The sequence below is a fragment of the Myxocyprinus asiaticus genome, chromosome 46 (genome assembly GCF_019703515.2).
Source record: "Myxocyprinus asiaticus isolate MX2 ecotype Aquarium Trade chromosome 46, UBuf_Myxa_2, whole genome shotgun sequence".
In the NCBI taxonomy this organism is placed as follows: Eukaryota; Metazoa; Chordata; class Actinopteri; order Cypriniformes; family Catostomidae; genus Myxocyprinus; species Myxocyprinus asiaticus.
In genome coordinates, this window is record NC_059389.1 from 2,827,501 (window position 1) to 2,851,886 (window position 24,386).

Below are 24,386 nucleotides of genomic sequence, written 5' to 3' on the forward strand. Positions count from 1 at the left end.
AAATATGGTAAATGAGAAATTAAGGTAAACATTAAAAAGTAAATAAAATGGAATAATATAAAAATAGTGTTTTAAATATAAAATAATATATATTTTTATATTATTAAATTAATATAAAAAATAAGCTAAAGTAAATAAGAAATTAAGGTAAACATTTAAAAAGTAAATAAAATATAAAATGGAATAATATAAAAATTTAAATATAAAATAATATATATTTTTATAGTATTTCAATTATATAAAATAATAACAAAAAATAAGTTAAATAAGAAATTAAGGTAAACATTTAAAAAGTAATAAAATATAAAATGGAATAATATAAAAAATATTTAAATATAAAATAATGGGTTTTTTTTGTATTTCAATCATATTAAATAATAACAAAATAAGGTAAATAAGAAATTAAGGTAAACATTTAAAAAGTAAATAAAATATAAAATGGAATAATATAAAAAATATTATTTAAATATAAAATAATATATATTTTTTGCAATATTTAAATATAAAAGTAAATAAGAAATTAAGGTAAATATTAAAAAGTAAATATAATAGAATATAAAATAAAATATTGTTTTAAATATAATATATTTTTATTTGATTTAAATGAAAATAAATATATATATTTTATAATATTAAAAAAAAAATGGTAGTGTTATCACTTGTTTCATATTTTGATGAAGATTTTGCAGTTATTATAGCTTGTTTAGCCACACCACGAAAACAATATTAAATACATAAAATAGAAGCACAGATATTGCTGTATGATTTTGAAATGCATATTTATATTATTTTTTTAAATAATGGCACTAGCAACATCAAGGTCATGTGTTTGATTCCCAGGGAGTAAATGTGCTGATAAAGTGCACTTTACGTCACATAATATTAAATGTGTCTGAAGCATTCACATTTTTGAACAATAATGTGATAAATGTTTGTGTTGCCAGATGTGGTTTACTATTTCACATTTTTGTGTTTTGACAGGGCTGTAGATGTCGTCTGACCTCAGTGCTTGGTGAACAATAGAATTTTGGGAGAAAAACGGAGAAGCGATTTGGAAAAGCTGAAAATAGAAACATATCAACTATACGAGTGTGTTCGGGCACTGAAAGAAACACTAAAGTTCTGGCACTCAAAAGCAACTGCCTCTCAAAGCAGTCTATGTAGCAGTGTGCAATTAGGTTGAATTTCCTTTATTGCTCATTCTTTTTTTCTTACTACCTGTGTATATAAATATATATTTGTTCCTTTTTTTATATGTAGCACATAATTAGTATTATGTTGGAGAAAATATATTTCTTTCTTGGAGAAGGTGTGAGTTTGGTTTGACTTGAAGAGCCACCGTGCCGTGTAGATTATTTTTGAAATGCTGTTTTTTTTTTTTTTTTTTTTTTTTTTTTTTTTTTTCAGTTTTTAAGGCAGTGTGCCTGTTTTCATTTTGGCTAAATTGACAAATATATCAATTCTTACAGAGGAGGTACAACAACTACTTGCTCGAATAAAAGAGTAGGTTAAATCCGAACATCTCAGCCTTCCCCCCAATTTATGAAAGGTATTTAAAAAGGTGATGTAAAAGTTCAAAGGTCAAACCTTGTAGCATTTATTAGTATTCATATCAGGCACTTCCATGGAGGTGAAACATCTCTCCCGCTCTTAAATGGTTTTTCTTTTAAGATATTTTTTGATCATCTGTAATTTGTGAAATTTTCTACTGATTTTTGTCTTGATTTTTGTTTCATTTTGACTCAATCACCTTTGATTTTGCATGTGTGCGTGTGTGTGTGTGTGTGTGTGCGTGCGTGTCTGTGTGTGTGTGTCTTTTCAGAAGTGGGCGTTTCGCCTGTCAACCATATGCATCTAAAAACACTCAACATATAGATTCTGTGGTGAAACCTGATGCATATCTGTATTTAAAGAGAAAGTAAATATTAATATTTTGAACGATTTACACTGCCTGTGTATTTGTGTAAACTTTGAAATGTACCTGTGTACATAACTTTGTAAAAACACTGAGAAAATTAAAACTAATTTATTTATGTCAAGTTTTTCTTTTGTGAAATAATTTTTTTAAATTTTTTTTTTTGGTCAAGGTTTTGAGTCATTATTTTTGTAAATGCTTATTTGGTAGTACTTTTTTTTTATTTTTTATTTTTTTTTCCTGAGTTTCTTGTAATGTTTTAACAAATTGTAAGAGGTTGCAAACTGAGCCTGATTAAAATATTTGATAAGTGCTTTTTTGTTGTGTGTGGTTGTACAATGTTCTTCAATCAATTAAAAGAGAAATTACTATAACCCATATTTGTGTTATTTGCACATTATGTGATAATATATTCTGTTTGAGTCCTGTCCCTCAAATCTGCAACCTGGGTTAAATAAAAAAATAAAAAAACCCGTCTTTTTGTCCCAATCCCTGAAATGAGGGTAAATAGGGTTGCAAAATATAAAAATAATGGTGTAATATTTAATGATGACAAATTAAATTTTTATATCATCATGTAAACATTCTATATCAAATATTTGGTAATTAAAATCAGTAGAAAAGTCCTTTATTTTTTTTAAATTTTTTTTTTGTAGCTGTGCTAAACTAATATTTACATGTAAATGTGCCCTGTTCGTAAAAGGCAATACAGTTAATTTTGCATACTGTCTGACCTTCCTTGAGCAGATTTGGCGACCGGCTGCACATGTTATTTGCCATGTGAATGCAACACACATGCCAACAGTCAGTCACACTTCTAACACAAATAAAACCTGACAGTGGGTGTGGTGAGCAGGCACAGGTGCGCTTCATACAGCGAGTTTGTGGTGTTTAGTACTTTTTAGGCCTACTAAAGGAACTCGTTGATTGCTGACCATTTTCCATGTTCATCTAATAATTTCAATAACCCTGTTTAATATAAAATACAGTGCGCCACAAACAACATACAGGAAAAACTGCAATGTGCTCAGAATATATATATATATATATTCTATGTTTAAAGGTAAAATCCATTTTTTCCTCACTAAAAAAGTTTTACCCCTATAGAAATGAAAAGTAGTTTTAAAATGTATAAAATCATGAGCACTCACATTGAAATGAAGACTCCGGTCATATCAGTAACCTTATAAAAGCTGTTTTATTCTACATGGAGAGGGTCCACACATGGGGCGGCCATGTTATGATCACATGACCTGGCGAATACTACTCGCTTAATCTCAGTAACCGTCCTGGACACTTTCACTCATTGATTAAAATAATCATGGCTGACTGTGAATAGTGAATTTCTACAATGGCATCGGTAACTGAAAACTATTGATTTTAAATGATGCTGCATCCAAGCCACTAGGTGTCAGTGTACTGTAAGTCCAAGACGAAATGTTAAAACATTTAAATACTTTCCTATCTCAGCTTAATATATTGTTGTTGATTCCCTGAAAAGTGTAAACACTGTTGTGTTATCAAAAATTGCTTGCATTATGTTGGGCTACGTCCCCATTAAAGGTGCTGTAAGCGATTTTAGCCGCTCTACTTCCACGAGACTGAGCCGTTGGATTAGCCACGCCCCCTTTCCAAAACCCAGCACTTCAGTGATACCAAATGAGCTTTATTGAGACCGACATTGTGCAGAAACAGTTGTATAATACAAAAGCAGCAAAATAGCACCCTCCACTGACAACTGTTATGAACAACATGGCATAAAAATGGCATTAAGCCTCAATAATTTGCTGCAACTACAATACAATGAGAACACGCAAAATGATTGACAGGCAGAAAACGTCATTGGTGCGGACACATTTTTGTTTGCTGTTTAGAGTCTAGAGCTGTCACAGAGACCAGTGAGATATCTCACAACACTTATTTCATTAATATCTTTCAGGGAGTAGGAACATTTTTCGCTTACAGCGCCTTTAACATTGTTGTTGATTCCCCCGAAAAGTGTAAACACTGTAGTGGTATCAAAAATTGCTTGCATTATGTAGGGCTATGTCCACATTAACCCGGATAAATTTAAAAACGGCGTTTTCTTTTTTGAAACGCTCTCCGTCAACACTGCCGTATCCAAAAGTTGCTCTTCCACACCGAATCATCTGAAAACGCTTGTTTTCAAATATCTCCGTTTCCCCTGTCCAGACTACAACGTGAAGACAGCATTTACAAATGTTTCGAAATTTCGAAAAGCTCAGTTTTCGCTAGACAATAGCACCGTCTCAGTGTGGACGGAAGGACGTATTACGAAAAAGTATTAGTGTGGAAGTGGCCAAGGTCTGTTAGTCCGACTTCGCTAAAAACGGGCTGCCTTTATGTGAAACTGCACATTGGATACGCCGGTAAGTATGGCGGCAGAGGTGATTGGTCCTGATCGGTTAATGCTTAAACAGTTTATGACCTCACCCCGATTAATGCGTTTACATGACCTTACATGTTGTCAGCTTATTAAGCATGGTTGCTGTGAGATCGTGCATGTAAACATGTTCAGTGTTTGTTTTGTGAAATGTAGTTTGATGTTTTGTAGTTGTGCAATTCCAAGAACTACTCAATGAATTTTGCCTGCGTGATGGAAGAGACGTAAATAGGTTTTGTCTTGATTTTTATCAGACCAGCATCTCTCACTCAACTCTTGCTCATCCGCGACATTGTTGTGCTACTCACCAAAAGGGGCTAGAAAAAAGCAACCCCAGTATTTTAATGGCTGGTTTAAATGTGCCAACCATAGCACAACGAGTATTTACTCAAGTGGTATCAGTTGATCTGCTTGAGAGATCAGGGACAAGCAACAAACAGAGGAATTTTGGAGAGACAGATGGAATTTTATGGGGTTTCCATCAGATTACTGATGTTATGATTTAACCTTTATGAAATGCAATTATAATCTGACAGGTTGAGAGATCTGTGCCCAGTTTGGTCGAGTTCCATCTCAGTTGTTTCTCCAAGCCAGCAATGAGTTTAAAAAGAGAACAAATGAAGACTTACGCTGCATATGCTCAGTTTTATTTATATAGTATTTTGAAAGAGAAAGACCCTAGTAATCTTTTATAGAGATCTAGAAGAGAAATCAACAATGACTCAAATTGTGCTCAGATTTGCCACCGGAGTCTGCAATCAATGATCAGAGATCTTAAATTGAACTGGGGTTGGAAACTGAGAACTGTTCCATTTTTTTTTTTTTTTAAATACTGGAACCGAATCATTTTTACAACTTCCGGTTCTCGAATGTGCATTCATCCGCCGAAGTGGACGGAACACCGTTCTTAAATACTCTGACAGACAGTGTTTCCTGCGTTACCACTCAGCAGGAGCTCTGCCCTGCTACTAAATCATCAGTGTGAAACATTCAGCTTGACCAGTGTAGTCTGATTCCTAAACGAATGACTCTTATGAACGTCTCTTTTGAATCTACAGTGTGAAACATTCAACCTGACCAGTGTAGTCCGATTCCCAAACGAATGACTTTAATGAACCGACTCTTTTGAATCTTCAGCGTGAAACATACAACCCGACCAGTGTAGTCCGATTCCCAAACGAATGACTTAATGAACCGACTCTTTTGAATCTACAGTGTGAAACATTCAACCTGACCAGTGTAGTCCGATTCCCAAACGAATGACTTTAATGAACCGACTCTTTTGAATCTTCAGCGTGAAACATACAACCCGACCAGTGTAGTCCGATTCCCAAACGAATGACTTAATGAACCGACTCTTTTGAATCTACAGTGTGAAACATTCAACCTGACCAGTGTAGTCCGATTCCCAAACGAATGACTTTAATGAACCGACTCTTTTGAATCTACAGTGTGAATCATTCAACCTGACCAGTGTAGTCCGATTCCCAAACGAATGACTTTAATGAACCGACTCTTTTGAATCTTCAGCGTGAAACATACAACCCAACCAGTGTAGTCCGATTCCCACACAAATGACTCTAATGAACTGACTCTTTTGAATCTACAGTGTGAAACATACAACCTGACCAGTGTAGTCCGATTCCCAAACGAATGACTTTAATGAACCGACTCTTTTGAATCTTCAGCGTGAAACATACAACCCAACCAGTGTAGTCCGATTCCCACACAAATGACTCTAATGAACCGACTCTTTTGAATCTACAGCAGGAAACATACAATCAGACCAGTGTAGTTCGATTCCCAAACAATTGACTCTTTTGAATTGGTTCTTTTGAATCTACAGTGCGACCAGTGCAGCCTGATTCCCAAACAAATGACTCAGCCTGTTCTTGTTAATGAATGAAAAACTTGCTGAACCGAAGTCATCTATTTTGTCTCGTCTAACTTGAAAATAAACCAGGGTCTGTTACTGTGTTATGTGTACTCTAGAATAATTTCTTTGTGGTTGCTCATATGATACACATTATAAGTTTAGTTGTAATTAGTGTTGTTTTATAAAATTAATAAATGAATAAAATATCTTAATATAAAGGTCTGGAAGTCATTTGGCAGCAGGCTGCAGAGGGCAGTAAATCCAATAACAATTTCTTATTTCCAAATATATCTTGCTCAAAAGTACTAAAAGAATCAATAATGGAACCGCTGAGGAACCGTAATCATTAAGAGGAGTCAGAAATGTTAAATTCCTAACTCAATTCAAACTATGCTATCCACACTAATATTATAGTTCAATACTCTTATGTACCGAATACAAGTGTCTGTCATGTGTAATGTGTAAATCTTTAAGGTCATTAAAAGGCCAGACATACTTTGAAAAATGTGCCTATACTTTGCATCCTCAGTTTCATATCTAGCTACTGGTTCCACTCAAATATATATGAATACAGAAGACCCTTAGACTCAAATTTTAAAATGACAAAAGAAAGGGATTAAATACACATAATACCAACAGGAAGACACTTGCAATGCTTTGAGGTCACTCGGGGCGCAGGTGCATGACCTCATCTCTCGCTCTCTCTCCATCTGCATTGTGTGGTTTTGTGTTGTGCACTTTGCTGTTGAGAGGTTAATACTCGTGCTCTGTTGTGTTTGGGACTTGTGCGCTCATCTATAAGTCACCCAGACCAAAATAGAGAATGGACATTTGTCATGTAGGGTTTGAGTGCAATCAAGAGGTGACTCTCCCAACCTCGTATAATCAGCTGCAGAGGAAGTCAACACTTTAAGAGCATAAAAACACTCCAGCCTGTTCAATGTGCTTTAATGGGCCAAACATAAATGTCCTACTCATTGTTCTTTGGAAAGAATTCAAACCGCTGGGAGAGGATGAGTGAAAACAAAAGTCTGTGGTTCTTCATTCTTTTTAATTTCAGTGGTTTGTGAGTCAGTCATTATGAATGAGTTGAAAGCCAAAACGAAAAGCACTAATGTAAAGATATGAAATAAAACAAAAGGAATAGTTCACCAAAAAAGTGAAAATTCTGTCAACATTTACTCGTTCCACAAACTTTATGACTGTAGAATATGAAACACAAAGGGAGATGTTCATCAGCACATTTTAGATTAGCTTGACATCATATGATTTAGCTTGTACGAAAAGAAACGTCTTTTAGTCCCCTAGAGACCAACCAATTAACAAACAGAATATCAAATCGATACATATTTAAGCTAGCCTCCTATCCAATGCTTTATTTAAGAATGAAACAAATGGAACAAATTTAATTACTAATTTAATATTTATTTATGCAGTGCAAATGACTGAATAACCTGTAATACGCTTCCCTCTTCTCGTTCCAAACCCCCATGTTTTCTTGCTACTGTGCTACACAAAAGTGATTTTTGAAACTCTGTGTAACTGCCGGTGTGTCCATAGGGGGGCGCTACATCGCAAAAAAAGTTTATGTTTAAAACGTTAAAGTCTCTGTATACATAAGTCAGGTATATGAGGTATCATTTGAAAGCTTAGAATCTGAACTTTTCAGAGATAACCATCACTTCTGCATTTATGTAACTTAAAATAATAAAATAAGGCCTGAAAAAAATTCGCGTTGAAAATTAGCGCCCCCTAGAGGTGACGGGGTAGAAATATTTATATAAAAATACAATTCCTTCACATAGCACATAAATGGACAAGTCATATATCAAATAAAAGCTCTCACTCTCATGAATGTGACTGTACAGTTTATTTTCTTGCCCTAATAACACAGTTTGAAAGATTTTCAAAAGAATCACAAAGTGAAATATGATTTCTGTAAGTCATCAAATACAAATGTCACTTTTATGATCCAATCACTGCTGCTGTAAGCCCAAAATAGCTAAAAACTTTATATCTGCTTTTACCTTCTCTAAAGGGAAGGAAGTTCTCTAAAAATGAGCCATTATTTACTTGTCTGTGAGCTTGCTTGGCTGAATAATCCAGTGTTATATCTTAGATGTCCAGAACAAAATATGCCATCCAGAAGGAAAAGAATGCAAAACAAATCATCAGAAAATATGTTTTCAACTATTTATGATAAAAATGTATATATCATCACAAAGGGGAGGATCTCAGCTTGAGCTTCTTAGATTGAGCTTCTAGTCCACTCAGAGGCCGAGATATTCAAAGAAACAATGAGTGGATGGCGCTTGATGATTTAAGATTTGTTAGATTTTTTGATCATCCGTTGAGCGAAAACTGCAAGTCCGATCGGTTAGAAAAGATACGGCAAACTATTCCAGAACAGTCTGAAGGTCTGTACCAAGTTTGGTGGATGTCACTTGAAAGCTCTAGGAGGGGTTAGCATTAGACATTTTGGTCTTGGATTTTGAAAAAAACAAAAACAAACTCTAAACCAAGTTTGTAGAATCACTTTATTATTGACTTTGTCAAGCTAACATAATGACTTGCGGTCTGTTCCTCACACAAAGCTATTATTTTTGGCTTCAGAAGGTTTAAAATAAAGTGCACAAGTTATATGGACTACTTTTATTATGGTCATTTTAGATTTGCAAACCCAGTCCCAGGGTATTCTTCAGAAATCAACATTTTGTGCTCCACATAAGACAGAAAGTTGTGTGAGTTTTGAAAAATGGGTGACAGAAATTTTGGCTGAAGTATTCTTTTAAATATATAACCACAAAAGATTTTATTAGCTTCTGTACACCACTTAAAGTCTTCTGAGATCTCGAAAAACATAGCTGAAGATTTCCTGACTGAGAAAGTCTCGTTTTGATGCATTAATGCAGTGCAGACCGCTGGCCCGTGTACACTTTCCTGTAAACAAGGGCTTGTGCAGTTCATTGAAATCTTTGAGTTTCCCTGTTTGGTTTCCTCTTGTGACCACAACGCACGTCATTAGATTGAATTCTCAATAAACGGCAAATGTGTGACCTCAGGAAGATGACAAAACCAGCCATCAGCAGTGACAGGCAGTTGTGAAAAGGATTCAGGCGAAGTGATGTGGCAGCTATACAGTAATGTATATTTTTGTCAGATATTCTAGTTTGCAGAATTGACATAATGCCACAGACCAAATCAGTCAAAATGAAATAATTAAAATAAATATGTAAATATTAGAATAAATAATTAAATACATAATTTTTTTAATTACTCACTGATCAGAAAATCCAAAGAAATCAATCTTAAAAGGTGACACACTGTCGCTGAGTGGCGTGCCGATAACCATAACCTTGAAAAAAAAAAAAAAAAAACACGAAGCTCATGCTTAAGTAAAAATTCCACCCCAAAATGAACATTGACAAATAAGTGCAAAAATTAAATACAGGGAACATATATTGTTTTATTTATTATTTAGTGATTTAATAATTATTTAATGTTTTTTGTTTTGTTTTTGTTTTGAAAGTTTTCATTATGTATTTAATGACTGAATTAATTGCAATTTTAATTACATTATTTATTTATATAATATAATGATATTGTTTATTTATTTATTTAACTTTTATTTAATTGTATTTGGCCCTCCATAGACAAGTTCCTGTATTTATTAAATTTATTAAAGAGGATGTTTCTTATTTTTTTCTCACTTTTCCCAGCTTAAAATGTACAATCAACAATAAGTAAATTTAATTAATAAAAAGTGAATTTATCTAATTAGTGTAACCCTGTGGCAGTGTGGTGCAATCAAAACATTGCCCAACACAGCATTATTGACACAACCAATAGCGTAAGTTTGGGGCGGGATTGTCTGTTTTCTGACCAATGAAAAACGGAATGAGAATTTAGCAAACCTGTTTTAACCTAAATTATTGTTTCATTATTCCGTTTGGTGATACTAGTGGCACGGAAATCACACACTTCAGCTTTAAAAGAATGTTCCAGGTTTTAATACAAGCAGGGTTGGGGAGTAACAGAATACATGTAACAGGATTACATATTTAAAATACTAAATATCAGTAACTGTATTCCACTGGAGTTACCATTTAAATCATTGTTAATCAGAATACAGTTACATTCAACAGGTATTTTGATTATTGAAGAGATTAGCATTTTATTGTCATTTGTTTCATTTAATATTTAGTCTGTTGTGTTGGAAAACATTTATCCATTTAACTGATGCAATCCGAGGAGTTTTTGAACAGCGGTGAAACACTTTATTATGATGTGTTACATTCATACGAGCGCTTTTACACTCTTGATATGACGTCATTGAGGAGCTTAATAGAGGAGCTACATCATGTTTCTACAGCTTAACAAAAAACAGTTCGAAACGCTTTGACAGATGAAACATAAATCCAATAAATACAAATTGCATGCCTTGTCAATGTTTTTGTGCGGTTAGAGTATTTTTACAAGAAAGGCTAACCAATGTAGCCTTTAACATCGGATAGAAATCTACAAATAATATATTTTCTGCCTCATTCTATGAAAAGGATGTGCACTGTGGGGTTTTAAAGTTTAGAGCAGCAAAAATAGTTAACTTTGTGTAAATTGTCACGTGAACATTTAGCTTTATGCTAAGCTAAACTGCTATTTCTTGCCTTTACATGCATCTGTTACTAGGCGCGATTATATTTTATAATGAATTCTATAAAGAAAATTCTCATTAGAGCATAACTTTTTTCTCTAGTAAGACCTTTGATATATATATATATACACAAGATCTATCACTAATGGTCAAACCACACATCCACAGGGCTCTCTGGCTTACCTACCTACAGATAGCGCACACAGATGTTCCTGTAGCGTTCATTAGATGGGCCCACCTGCAACCAAGCTAGCGCTCCTAAAGCATGCAGACCAAAACACAGAGTCTGAGCTCGGCACGCCGCGGCTGCTGAACAGCCTTCATTATCCATCCAGCCGCTAATCTGCTCAGCTATGTGTGAGGGCGTGTGGCCTGACCACCTGCAGATACCTGCATGCTCACCATCAAAACCTTATTACACCGAGATGACATTTTAATGAAGACTTTACAATGAACATTCCAAAGAAAATATTAATATATGACTTGAATTTAGTTCAGACAGTTGGTGCAATATCTAGCTGTGATCGAAATTCATGGGGAGAATATAGTAGTGGTAATATTGGCACTCTTGGCAAATATGAGCAAAGAAGGCTGTGAAAAATATGTCTTTATTGTTTATCCTTTTGATCTTTCATTCAAAATAATCACAAAAATCTAACCTTTAATTGATGTAAACTAATTGAAATGGGGGAAAAATCGCATAATTAAATATTTTTCTCCAAACTATGTTTGCCATAAGTATTGGCACCCCTAGAAATTCTTATGAGTAAAATATATCTGAAGTATATTCGCATTCATATTTGACATTTTTAGTACACCTGGGTGACTATGAACATGAAATTGTTCAGCCATGACTTCATGTTTCACAGGGGTATAAATGTGAGGTAACACACAAGCCAAATGACCTAAGTCATCCATCACAATGGGTTAGACCAAAGAATAAAGTTATGATGTGTGGCAAAAGGTTGTTGAGCTTCACAAAATGGGAAGTGGTTTTAAGAAAATAGCTAAAGCATTGAAAATACCCATTTCCACCATCAGGGCAATACTTAAGAAGTTCCAATCAAATTGAGTCATATGCCGCAGAGCGATGACATCTCAGATCATTACCTTGACTCTTGTATGCTGCGATCAGCTAATGTTACTCAATCTACACCACGCTATCATTCAGGTAGAACTATTCTTTCGACCACTAAAGATAGCTTCACTAATAATCTTCCAGATCTATCTCATATACTTAGTAAGCCACAAAGTCTAGAAGAACTTGATGTAATAACAGAAAATATAAATACAGTCTTCTCTAGCACTCTTGATAGTGTCAACCCCCTTCGATTAAAGAAAAAAGCCCCACACCGTGGTACAATGATCACACTCATGCTCTCAAGAGAGCATTGTATGAATGCAACACAACATAAGAAAGTGTTTCACCGCTGTTTAAATGCACTTTGGATCGCATCATTTATATGTATAAATGTTTTCCATCTGAAAGGACTAAATATTAAATGAAACAAATGACAATAAAATGCAAAGTAATCTCTTCAGTAATCAAAATACTTTTTGAATGTAACTTTATTCTAAATACTGTAGTGGAATACAGTTACTTATATTTTGTATTTTAAATACGTAATCCCGTTACATGTATATCCTTACTCCCCAACCCTGCTCATAATTTTCCTCACAAGCAACTTCAATCCTTCACTGCCATAGGTCATGAAGAGCTAACAAATCTTATCAAAACATCAAAAGCCACAACATATATGTTAGATTCAATACCAACTAAGGTATTCCATGTAATCTCAGAATCTCTTCTTAATATTATTAACTCCTCGCTATCATTAGGACATGTCCCAAGAAACTTTAAAATAGCAGTTATCAAACTGCTTATCAAGAAGCCACAGCTTGAGCTTGGAGATTTGACTAATTATAGATCAATTTCAAATCTCCCATTTATGTTGAAAATACTAGAAAAGGTAGTGTCCTCCCAACTAGGTTCATTTCTACAGAGAAATAGTATATATGAGCAATTTCAGTCAGGATTTAGGCCCCATCATAGTACAGAGACTGCACCTATCAGAGTTACAAATTACTTGCTCCTATCATCTGATCGTGGCTACATTTCTCTTCTAGTGCTTTTAGATCTCAGTGCTGCCTTCAGAACCATAGATCACGACATTCTCTTGAATAGGCTTGAGAATTATGTTGGCATTTGTGGACTTGCATTAGCATGGTTTAGGTCCTATTTATCAGACCGCTACCACTTTGTATGTGTAAACGAGGAACTGTCAAATCAAACAAAAGTACGGAGTGCCACAGGGATCAGTTTTAGGGCCCCTGCTTTTCTCCTTATATGTGCTTCCCCTGGGAGATATTATCAGGAATCATGGAATAAGTTTCCATTGTTATGCTGACGATACCCAACTTGATGTCCAGCAAGATCAATAAATAAACTTCAACTGGTTCAAAATGCAGAGTGCTGACTAGAACCAAGAAATATGATCATATTAGCCTCATTTTATCGTCGTTACATTGGCTACCTGTCAAATTTCGTATTCATTTTAAAATTGTGTTAACTAAGTACAAAGCTTTGAATGGTCACCTCTGATACACTATATTCCATCACGTTCATTACGATCACAAAATTCAGGCTTGTTAATAGTTCCTAGAATTTCAAAATCCACAAAAGGAGGTAGATCCTTTTCCTATTTGGCTCCTAAACTATGGAATAGTCTCCCTAACACTGTTTGGGATGCAGGCACACTCACTCAGTTTAAGTTTAGGCTAAAGACTCATCTATTTAGCCAAGCATACACCTAATTTATCCATCATTGAATACTAGGGTGCCAATAATTGTGTCACATATATTAGACAAAAATATTAGTTTTTTGATAAAAATTATAAAATGTGTTGTGTTTACAATTGTTTGATATCCATTAGAGCATACATTTTTGTGAATATTTTGAATGAAACATCAAAAGGATAAACAATAAAGACATATTTTTCACAGCCTTCTTTGCTCATATTTACCAAGAGTGCCAATATTTTTGGCCACAACTGTACATTGCAACCGCTAGTGTTGTTTATTTGCATTGTCTGTGTTATTTAAGTTCCTGATCCGCTAAAGCAAGAGTTCCCTAAGTTTTTTGGCAGCTAAACCCCTATTACCTAAATTGTTTACTTAGAGAAGAACATGTGATTTTAAAAGTTGAAGTTCTTTTAGATTAACATGACGTCTAAAAAAATAAGACACAGCGCAACCGTCAAAAACGTCCATCTAGAGCATGCAACTGCATGCAACTTTTCAAACCAGTTGAAAACCACTGCTAGTTTGAAGATGACCGGCCATCTGATAGCGATTTAAAGGGCCCAAATGGCAGCAGCTGAGATGCATGCACACACATCCTGGTTTGTGTGAACTTTCTGTCTGCCTGGGCTCCACAACAAACATGCAAGTGTGCATCTGTGTGTTTTTGTGAGTGTGTATGGCCAGTCGGCCCTGACGTGGCGTGGACTCGTGTGTTGGTGCTGTTGGTAGCAGCTGTCTACACTCATTTCTCATATTCTGCTCTGGATGGCCAAACCAGCCGGCACCACTGAAGTCTTTCCAGGGCCTGGAATCCTCCTTACGTCTGGGCGAAAAGTCCACAGCAATGTGACCCAGTTCACCACACGATCTTAAGCCCAGACGTTTGCTCAAAAACAACATCATATGCTTTATTTCACCATCCCCACAGCTGGTACAAGAGGGTGGCATTGAGATGGGCATCATGCTTTGCAGATGGGAAACAGTAGTTTTTCTCTTGGAAGTGAATTTGTCTAGTGGTTGCACCTATGATATTTAAGGCCATTCTTACAAATGCACAATATATATGTTAACCCATTTTGTTGTCACAAAGAAGACTCTGTTGCACTTTGAAATCATTGGCTTAACCAATGGCAGACAGGAGGAGTGTTTGGCAAAACCCAATTGAAAACATTTTCAAAACACTAAAAGCTTTAAATTCTGGGTCTGTTCCTCACGCAAAGTTATCATATGGCTTTAGAAGTCCTATGGACTACTTTTATGATACTTTTCAGAACTTAAGCCACTACTTACCATTCAGTGTATTTCTAGATATCTTATTTTGTGTTCCACAGAAAAAAACAACCAGTATATACTATCCATTTAATTCCCTGACCACCCAGGGTTGGTACACACTATAAAAATTAAATGATACTCAAGGCACCATTTGGGGTTCCTCAAGTGGCACACCAGCGGAACCCTCTGGAGATCCCCCAGACACCCTTTAAAAAAAGCCCAACATATCCTATTTATGTACTCAAGGAACTACATTATATATTTCAAGAGCTTCAAAGCTGTTCTCTTATGGTGGGGTTACTGAAGGAAGTCTTTAGAGTTCTTTAGAGTTCTTGCAAGACCTAAAAGTAGGTTTCTATGAAAACCGAAAGAGTGCCTGGAGGACCTCCGGAGGGTCCTGCTGGTGTGGCAGCTGAAGAACCCCAAAAGATCCCTTAAGTAACTTTATGTTTTTACCGTGCATGGTCACAAATCAAGCCGCAACCTCAAAGCCAATGAAAAACATGGACTCTTTTGAGAATCCCGGACGTCCCCCCAAGTCACCAAACCTGGATCTCTCCCAACACTCCCCAGACAGTGCAAGGCATCTGCGACTAGTTGATTGGTGACTGCCACCCCTCTGTGAAACAACAACAGCCGCCAGTCCACTGTTTGCTGTTCGCCACTATTTCTAGCACACAAGAGGTGCAGCTGCCCACCTCCCCCACCCTCACACCTGTTCATTCCAATATCTGCTTTCATAGGACACCAATGGTCCTCTACGGGGCCCTGAGGCCACAGGTGGCCCCCGAGTAATGGTACACACTGCTTGGGCTTGTCACCGGTCAAACAGGCCCCGTTATAGAGTACATGGTCGGATATAAAATGGCAACTACTGATTGAGAAGCACTGTTGGCCACAATATGGTAAAACACTTTGCTGGGACGGCAGTTTTCGGGCAGTTTTTGGCAAGTGGCACACTACCATTTAGAGTCAAGAAATTATGGATAGTGCCCTTCTGTTTTAACAATCAGTGCTGGCCTTACTAGAGTTGGAAAACCTGACATGGCACATGAAAGAAGCTGGTGAAGTTTCAAATATTTTGAAAGCACTCAAATCAGACCTTTTACAAAATGCCAAATTAGTTATAACCAGCAGAAAAGATCAGCTCACCAGCATGAATGGCTAGTTTGTTTTATGCTGGTTTGAATTTGGTTGACCAGAATGGCATTTCTGGTGAAGCTGATTGACCAAGGAAGCTTTGCTGTTTTAGCTAGTAAAGAAACACCAGCATACCATAATGAGGACCAGCCTTCAAATTACAACATATGCTGGTGACCATCCATGCTGGTCTTTTTAGCAGGGTATCTAACTAGCAAATGACATTACCCTACTGAAAAAAGAAACACAGCTTCAACCAGCCTAAGCTGGTTTCGTGGTCAGGCTGGTCTCTTTCCTAGTTTAAGAGGGTTTGGGCACTTGAGGGTCCAGCTAGACCAACAAACCAGCCTTTTTCAGCTTAAAGCAGCCTAAGGTAGGTGGTTTCCCAGCCTGGCCAAACTGGTGTTAAGTTGGTCTCCCAGCTTGACTAGCTGAAAGGTGACCAAAACCCCCCAAAACCATCAAAACTGTTTTTTTTTCCTTCCCCCCAGCAGAGTATAGCAGTTTAGTTACCAGAAATTTCCAGACAGATCGCACTGTGAATTCGGCAACAGTAGGTCAACAGTTCTACTGCTGAAATCGGTATGCGCTTATCGAAAATTTAATCACTGCCCCCAGTGGCCGAAGCTGGAAGTGTTGTTGAACGTATGGGAACATGTGAGTTCCACTTTCAACAGGGTGGCGCTAAAAGCGAGTTTTATTTTTAGTTGTAAATCATGCACTATAGTCAACAGGAATATACTTTTTATTAACTCTACCCCTAACCCAAACCACAACCCTAAACCTAACCATCAGTGAAGTAGAAATTCAATTTTAGAGAGAAAACACAACCCTGACTCATGCTCACCACTGTTTATGTTAACGTGATAACTTCCTGGTTTCCTCAGGACCAGAACTCATGAGGAAAATGTATTCACCCTTCAGCTGATGCAAAAATGTCTCTTGGGGGATGGCACTTATTAGTAATTCGGCTGAATGGGGTTGAGGTTGGGGTTTAAGATTACCAGGTTTTTTTATGCAATTTCTTTCAATCACATTTCATTGAATGTTTCATTTTCCAGTGTTATTGCATTATGTGAACAGTCCACATGAACTCTGAGCCACACCAAATGCAGATTAACCACTTTTGAAGTGCTGCGGTGCCGTCTGCAGAGATTCGTGCCAAAATGCTGTGAAAATATAAGTGAGGATTTTGATAGTGAACGCAAAGCGCTCCGGTTTCACTTTAATTTAAAGTTCACTTAATGACAAATGGTCTTGGTCATTGCGGGTTCATACGCAGTGACACAGAGGAGGAGAGGCTTGCTTTATTTCAGTGGAGATGGTGATAGAATGAAGAAACACATTTTCAACTACACACAAACACCATGTAATTAATTCATGTAAAAGTTGTAATCGATTAACAACCCTAAATATAATATAATATAATATAAAATAATCATGTTGGCTAGGCTTCAAAAACAACAATGTAAATGTAAAATGCACCAAGACTATAGCTGACCAAAAAGAGAGAGAGATATTTTAAGTATTTGGAAATATATTTCGTGTCATTCATAAATCCTTAAAGGAAATCATTTATCCCTATTACAGTATATTATTCCAAGTTAAATATGAATAAATGACTAGAAAGGGAAGGACAAATAAATATGTTCTATGTTTTAGCCTTGAAAGATTTAAAGCAAGTTGAACAGAGAGTGAGAAACTGTTCAAAAGAATCACTCAGCACCTGAGTCTCAGAGATGCTTCATGATTGCCCTCATACGTTACAGAAGCAGTGAACCACGCTGTCACAGATGTGAGTTTACATCCCTGATGCTTTTCCAAGAGGCTGATCTCCAAGGATAGAGAATGATGAAGCGCTTTGACATCAAACAGCCTTTTGAAAGCACAGAGACCCTCTGTAAAGTCTCTACATGAAAGGCAGACAGTGTCTCTCTTGTACACAGCTGGGTCTGCAGACGCGAATCCACTTCTCTCTCAAGGTCTCTGTCGGTGAGCTAAAACAGTGCAGACAAGACAAAGACAGAACAATAGCAAACATGTGAAGCTTCAGACATTCAGGGTGTTTTCAGAATTGAGTCTCTGTTGTTTTCTCACCCTCATGTCGTTCTAAACACGCATGCTGTTATATTTTACAGGAACATTTTAGAATATTCAAATTCATATAATGATAGTTCATGGTGACCACATCTGTCAAGCTCTAAAAAGGACAAAAAACACCATAAAAGCAACACATGACTTGTGCACTATATTCCAAGCCTTCTGAAGTCATATGATAGCTTTGTGCGAGGAACAGACTGAAATTTAAATCACTACTCACCAAAACCAAATATGGCGCTAGTTGATGTGCTGCATAAGGTATAACATCAACAGTGTTGGGTAAGTTATTCGAAAAAAGTAATCCACTACAAATTACTAATTACTTCAGTAAAATTGTAATCATAAAACATTACTGATCACTCTATTGAAAAAGTAATCACACTACTAATTACTTTAATTTTACACTACTTTCTAAAAAGATACTTTCTTTTCATAGAAACGTTTTAGTATTTCGGCTCAACAAACGGGACAAGCGGGACACGTGAGACACATGAGAACTAATGAAGTTTGATGTCACTGACATCTAACCTGTGCAATAGGCGCCATATTTGAATTGAAACAAAAAAAAAAAGACATGCATATGCTTTCTATGATATAATAGAAAAAGTTAAATATCAGTCAAACCGATTAAGTAACTTTTAACCTCGTGCGACATTGTATTTTGGCTTTGCTATACAGAACGCATAATTTAATTTAATTTAAACCCACTGATCTCAGTTCAGGAGACTCTGTGCTGTCAGTAAAGGGTTAAACGTTCGATGCACGGAGTCTTGTGGCAAAACAACATGGCGCTGATCACAGCGGAGTTTAAGTTTGGGAGAAACGCCAACAAAACTACATCTGGTAAGAAGCCTAATTACGTTTTTACATTGAAACCTGTTTGAGTCAAAAGATTAGAGTCTCTTGTTTCATAAAACATGTCATTTTTAAAATTTGAGTGATTTATCACGAAACGGCACGCTGTTAAACACAATGACCATGTACGTGGACTGTAGGCTCATTTTACTTAAAATATTCACTGTACATTATCACACTGAGGATTAATGGATGCATCTAAAAGCCGGAAAATATTGCTTTCAGAGGCTTTATATGGAGTTAGGATGAAAATAAGGTGCATTTCAAACTGTTCTGAGACCAGTGCAGACAGACAGCACACTGGAGGTTAAGTCATTCACTAAATAGGGAGCAAGGGAGCATCCTATAACTCTCTATGCAGTTAAGTGCATTCACTCCTAAAATCTGATCAAAAGTTCAGTTTCAGGCTGCAGATGATGTTTGGATCACTCAACATGTTTGACAGACATGAGACAATGATAATCAGTACATAGATTCAGAATTTATAATGTATCATTTTATTTTAACATGGTTGACAGTGATTGGATGATGCTGGACATTACTTTGAATCAGAATTAATTATGCTAATTTCTGATGTAATGTCTGTAACGTCTCATGAATAATCAACACTCCTGGAAATATAATAAACAATATGACTTTCTATAGCTTGGTATTATTTAAAATTTCACAACTTAGTCCCGCTGTCCACATATGTGGACATTAATTTGTAGAACTATTTTTTTATGTTTATTAGGGGCTACTAGTTACAAATCAAAAAATGGGGATGGAAAATGCACACAGCAGTTACGCTCGGGTCTCAGGAGTTTAAAGCCGAAGTGTGTAATTTCTGCGATTTCTCTTTAATGGGCCCATTTAGAGCGTTCACATAAGAGCCAGAATGAATGTGAACTTCTGGAATGAACCAAGTGTGAAAATACCTAAAAGCACGGGCCAAAACTTCACTTCCAGTTCTCTCTCTTGGGAACCTGTTGGTTTTGGGACATCTGTCGTATGTTTTGGCCTTTGAATGCCAATATAATTTAGTAGAAATTCAAGTCCTTGAACCCTTTTGTAAAAATAGGCACACAAAATAGTGGTTTGGTAAACAGGAATATGTCAATGGAAAAATTTCCAGTCATTTTTAATTTCTCTGGCCTGTTTAACAATGTTTGAGGTTCCAGAACTTTAATCATTAACACATGATCGGTGTGACTCATTCTTCGACTACACAAAGTGTGGCAGGTATGCTTGCATTCACGCAGCCAAAATGCAACATGATACGTAATTAAATGCATATTTTATTTACACCAGTTTTCCAGAGCAAATGATTACAACAGATCACAGTTGTCATTCCATCAGAATTTGAACGCAAACCATTCTGCACCACATTGAAATAAATATAAGGCAATATTTACATTTTCTTTTTTTGTAAAACTGTACAGAGTCATGTCAGCAATAGGAATATAATTCATTTTTTGAAAACACTGCTTTTCTTTGAGTCCCCCGTAAACGTACACAACCCAGACTTCGAACATCTTTGAAGTTCACAGAGGAGGAAAATGAAAAAGTAAAACTATTTAACAGTTTTTCAGGTTCTCAGCTTCTGTTGTGCCGTATAATTAAAGTAAAACGTATAATTTACTTTATAAAACAGATAGTTCCAGCTATAAATTCTGAATGTATGAGCAGCGTTGTAAAATGCTGATAAACGCACAACTGTGACCGCACATTCTATATTATTACATATATTCTTGGCAACCGTAAACAGCCTACAGTTAGGCCACGCCCACACTAAAACATAGATTTTGCAACATTTATGCCTCTCATTCACACTAGAACAGCGTTTTCCTCCACTGAAAAACTGGCATTTTGCATTACTGCATATTTTGGGAAACGTTTACAGTCAGAAATTGAAAACAGAGTTTTCAAATGAAAAGGAGTTAGTGTGGATGTGGCCTCAGTCTAATTATATTACTTAATGGAAGAATTGTTAATTCAGATTATTAATGTTAATAAATGTTACTATCTAATGAACATTGGTTTCTTTAATCATATTGCTGTTTGATGCCATTTTATTAAAGCAATAAACCACTTGAAGCCATGTGTTACAGTAATTTTACCACAGTTAACCCTTTTGTTGTGTTCCGGTCGACATTTTTTTCCTGACGTTTTTTTTTTATTTTATTTTCATACTTAATCCAATTGGAATAAAATCCCTTGACTATGTTCACATATGTTATCTGAAACACACACAAAAACTGGACAATTTCCTTTAAATTATTGTGGTGTTATTTCACTTTGTTACACTTGTTGTGTTCCCGGTCAAAAATGACCGGCCATTGGAAATGAATGGATTAGACTACAAAATACAGAAATATTAGGTGTTCAGAAGCATCACAATCCTTTAGATGAGCATATACAGTATGTGGGTGTGTGTTTAAACACACAAAGTCCTCGGACATGTGCTCACACATACACACACACACACACACACACACACACACAAACACACAATGTGTGTTGAGGGCCCTTTTGTGCATCGTCTTTCCATGTACATTCTTTGAGGAATATTTCAAGATCTACTCATCATATTATGTTGTGTTTGGGCTCGTTTGAATCGGGATAGTCTGTTGTAAGTTATGATATGTCATTGTCTATGTTATATGTATGTTTCAGGATGTAATAAGGAAAAATGTGACAAAAAGACACTCTTGTTTATTATATTTATATGTGTCTGTGCAGAAAACTCACTGCAGTTTGACCTCTGAGTGAAACAAATTTGCTCATTGCATTTTACTGATTGAGACATTTCCAACAATATATAACACATGGCTATCTCATCTTTTTTTTATGGTTTTACCAAATCTTAATATAATTATTGTAAATGATGAGAAGGAAACAGTTCTTATTTGTCAGCCAATTAAAAAGCATTATTTAAGAATTGGTAGGATCAAGCTATATGTATATTCAAGTCCAGATTCTAAGCTTTAAATTGACACCTATTTTGTTCACTTCAAGCAAGTGGTTATTAATTTATTATGTAATTATTACATTTATTTTGTTTGTTTTCCGCAGGAAGCACAGTTCTATCAATAAAACATATATGTATATAAAATATGTTCAAAAAAAGGAGTACAAAACCTGTCACAATTCCTAAAAAAGGATTTGATAAATATAATATATGATAATATATGCAATATGAGAGATTTATAAACAATCTTAGTGGGCCGGTCATTTTTGACCGGGAACATAAAATGTGTGACCACAACAAGGGTTAAAGGGTTTTTAGGTCTAAAAACATCCAGCCTCTCATGGCTTATTGCTTTATAAAACAGTAAATGAAAAACATTAATTCTGTGCAACTGACGAACATGTTTAGAGAAAATTCTCAGTTGCTTCCTCATAAGGCTTTTGAGGGTAATGGAAAAAAATGGTGGAAGACTTCGACTGAATTGCTTTTTGTTCCATTAATTTTTCACTGGTTTTTCCCGTCAACCTGCCTCGACTTTCAACATTTATTTAAATTGGATAAGTAAAATAATCAGGGATTTGCTAAAAACAAATGCATCTAAAATGATCCTTTGCGGGATTAAAGGCGGATGAGGGCAAAGTCTTGTAGCGTTGTTGGAATTGTGACAGATGCACTGTTGAAAATCTTGGCACTCTTCACAATGCCAACAGCCCTGAATATCCTCCTTTCTCAGTGCACTATTAATATCGTTAGAATCTATCGTGGGTGTTTTGCTGTTTTGATAAGCCCTACCACAGCTATACATCAACAGCCGGCATTCGTTGTCCTGCTGTTGTAGCTGGAAAATGTGATTTATAATTTCAACTTCTGTTTTGTTTTCGTGAATTGTCCTTGTTTGACCAAAATGGGTCTTACAAAGCCCATGCAAGTAAAATCTACACTGTTCTAGAAGAGTTTAAGATTTTCGCTTGGACATTTTTGAGTAGGCAACAGGCATGGACATACGGAGAGCAAGTGAAATGTCATCCAAGCGGTCTTTATGTCGAGCCTTAACAGAAAAAAAAAACCCTTGAGCACTTCTGCTTCTCACAACCTGGTCTCACAGAAGTTGATTTATGATTTTGACCTTTATGCTGTTTTAGTCCATTGGTGTAACACCAAAGCATTGACCAGAAAACAAATCAAATAAAGAGGACATTGTTCTAGTAGGATATGAGAATGGACATCCAGACACATCCGTCTTTATGTCGAAAAAAGGAACCTTCATGTTCAGAATGATTTTACATTGAAGTGTAAAACCCAAGATAGAAAGGTGAAAACCAATGTTTTTCATCTTGGACCATGTTTCTCCTCATATGTGAGTTTGTGAGTGTCTATAATGGCTCTCATTGGCTCCCGTCCATGCTTACACCCAGCCGTTTCATGACGGTGATCCGAGAGCTGTACTGGTTGGGTTTCTGCAGGAGTTCTGGTTTGGACTGGAAATGCTCCACCAGGATCTTCAGAACGTTCTCCAGCTTGACGTCCATCTGAAGCACCTACAAAGAGAAACACAACAGAGAACATTCAGCTAACAAGAACTTCACAGGAGCTGGTTGATGATGATGCAACTGGGTTCCCTATCTGTCACTCACTCGACGTTGGTGTCGATGTAGTGACACTAGGGGTCACTCTTGGGAGCCCGAGACACCTCTGGTCTTTGATAAAAGGCCAATGAAAATTGGCGAGTGGTATTTGCATGCCACTCCCCCGAACATACGGGTATAAAAGGAGCTGGTATGCAACCACTCATTCAGATTTTCTCTTCGGAGCCGAACGGTCATGTTCATTGAGCTGAATACTACTGTTCATTCACCTGCTGGATCTGACGGTGCATTTCAGCGGCTTCTCCCTCCTCTGCACTGGTGCACTGCAGAGAATGCCCCTGGGTGCTTCGGCAGAAAAACTAGAGAGTATATTTTCTGAAAGAGCATTTTTCCCCTCTAAAAGAGTATATATTTCTCTAAAAGAGCGCACACACGGGACGTCTTTTTAAAGACGCGTCTTTTTAAAGATGCTTTTCCGATTGTGTGTTATTCCTGGTTGTGCTCGTTATCTCTCAACTTCTAACGGTCACGATCACTGTCTTTCGTGTCTGGGCACTGCTCACGCGGAGACAGCGTTCGTGGATGGTCACATTCTCATTACGAGAATGTGTCCATGGCAACGTTGCGGTCACGGCTCGCCTTCGTAAGGAAGCGAGACACCCCAGAGGCTCCCGCCTCGGTCCTTTTACCCATAGGTTTGAGACCAGCGCGGCTAGCACTGGGGGTGATTTGGGGACCCCAATGGGACCGCCTCTGCCGGGTATCCCCCCGCGGACCTCCCATTCCCCAGCACGCTCGTCTGCCCCGATCAGGCTTCCGGGTGAGTCCGCCGGC

General features: G+C 36.5%; 2 protein-coding genes across 2 annotated transcripts in view; one reads left to right on the forward strand and one right to left on the reverse strand.

Annotated features, from left to right (window-relative positions):
• Positions 1-2,228, forward strand: part of LOC127436078 (cyclin-dependent kinase inhibitor 1B-like) — a 4,465-nt gene extending 2,237 nt beyond the window's left edge. The window contains exon 3 of the mRNA XM_051690011.1: positions 982-2,228. Within this exon, the coding sequence (XP_051545971.1) occupies positions 982-989 (8 nt within the window). The 3' untranslated portion in view covers positions 990-2,228. The remainder of the gene's footprint in view (positions 1-981) is intronic.
• Positions 2,229-19,731: 17,503 nt separating this feature from the next.
• The window catches only part of kcnq1.2 (potassium voltage-gated channel, KQT-like subfamily, member 1.2), a 180,299-nt gene continuing 175,644 nt past the window's right edge, over positions 19,732-24,386 (reverse strand). Inside the window, exon 19 of the mRNA XM_051689309.1 lies at positions 19,732-23,504. Within this exon, the coding sequence (XP_051545269.1) occupies positions 23,352-23,504 (153 nt within the window). The 3' untranslated portion in view covers positions 19,732-23,351. The remainder of the gene's footprint in view (positions 23,505-24,386) is intronic.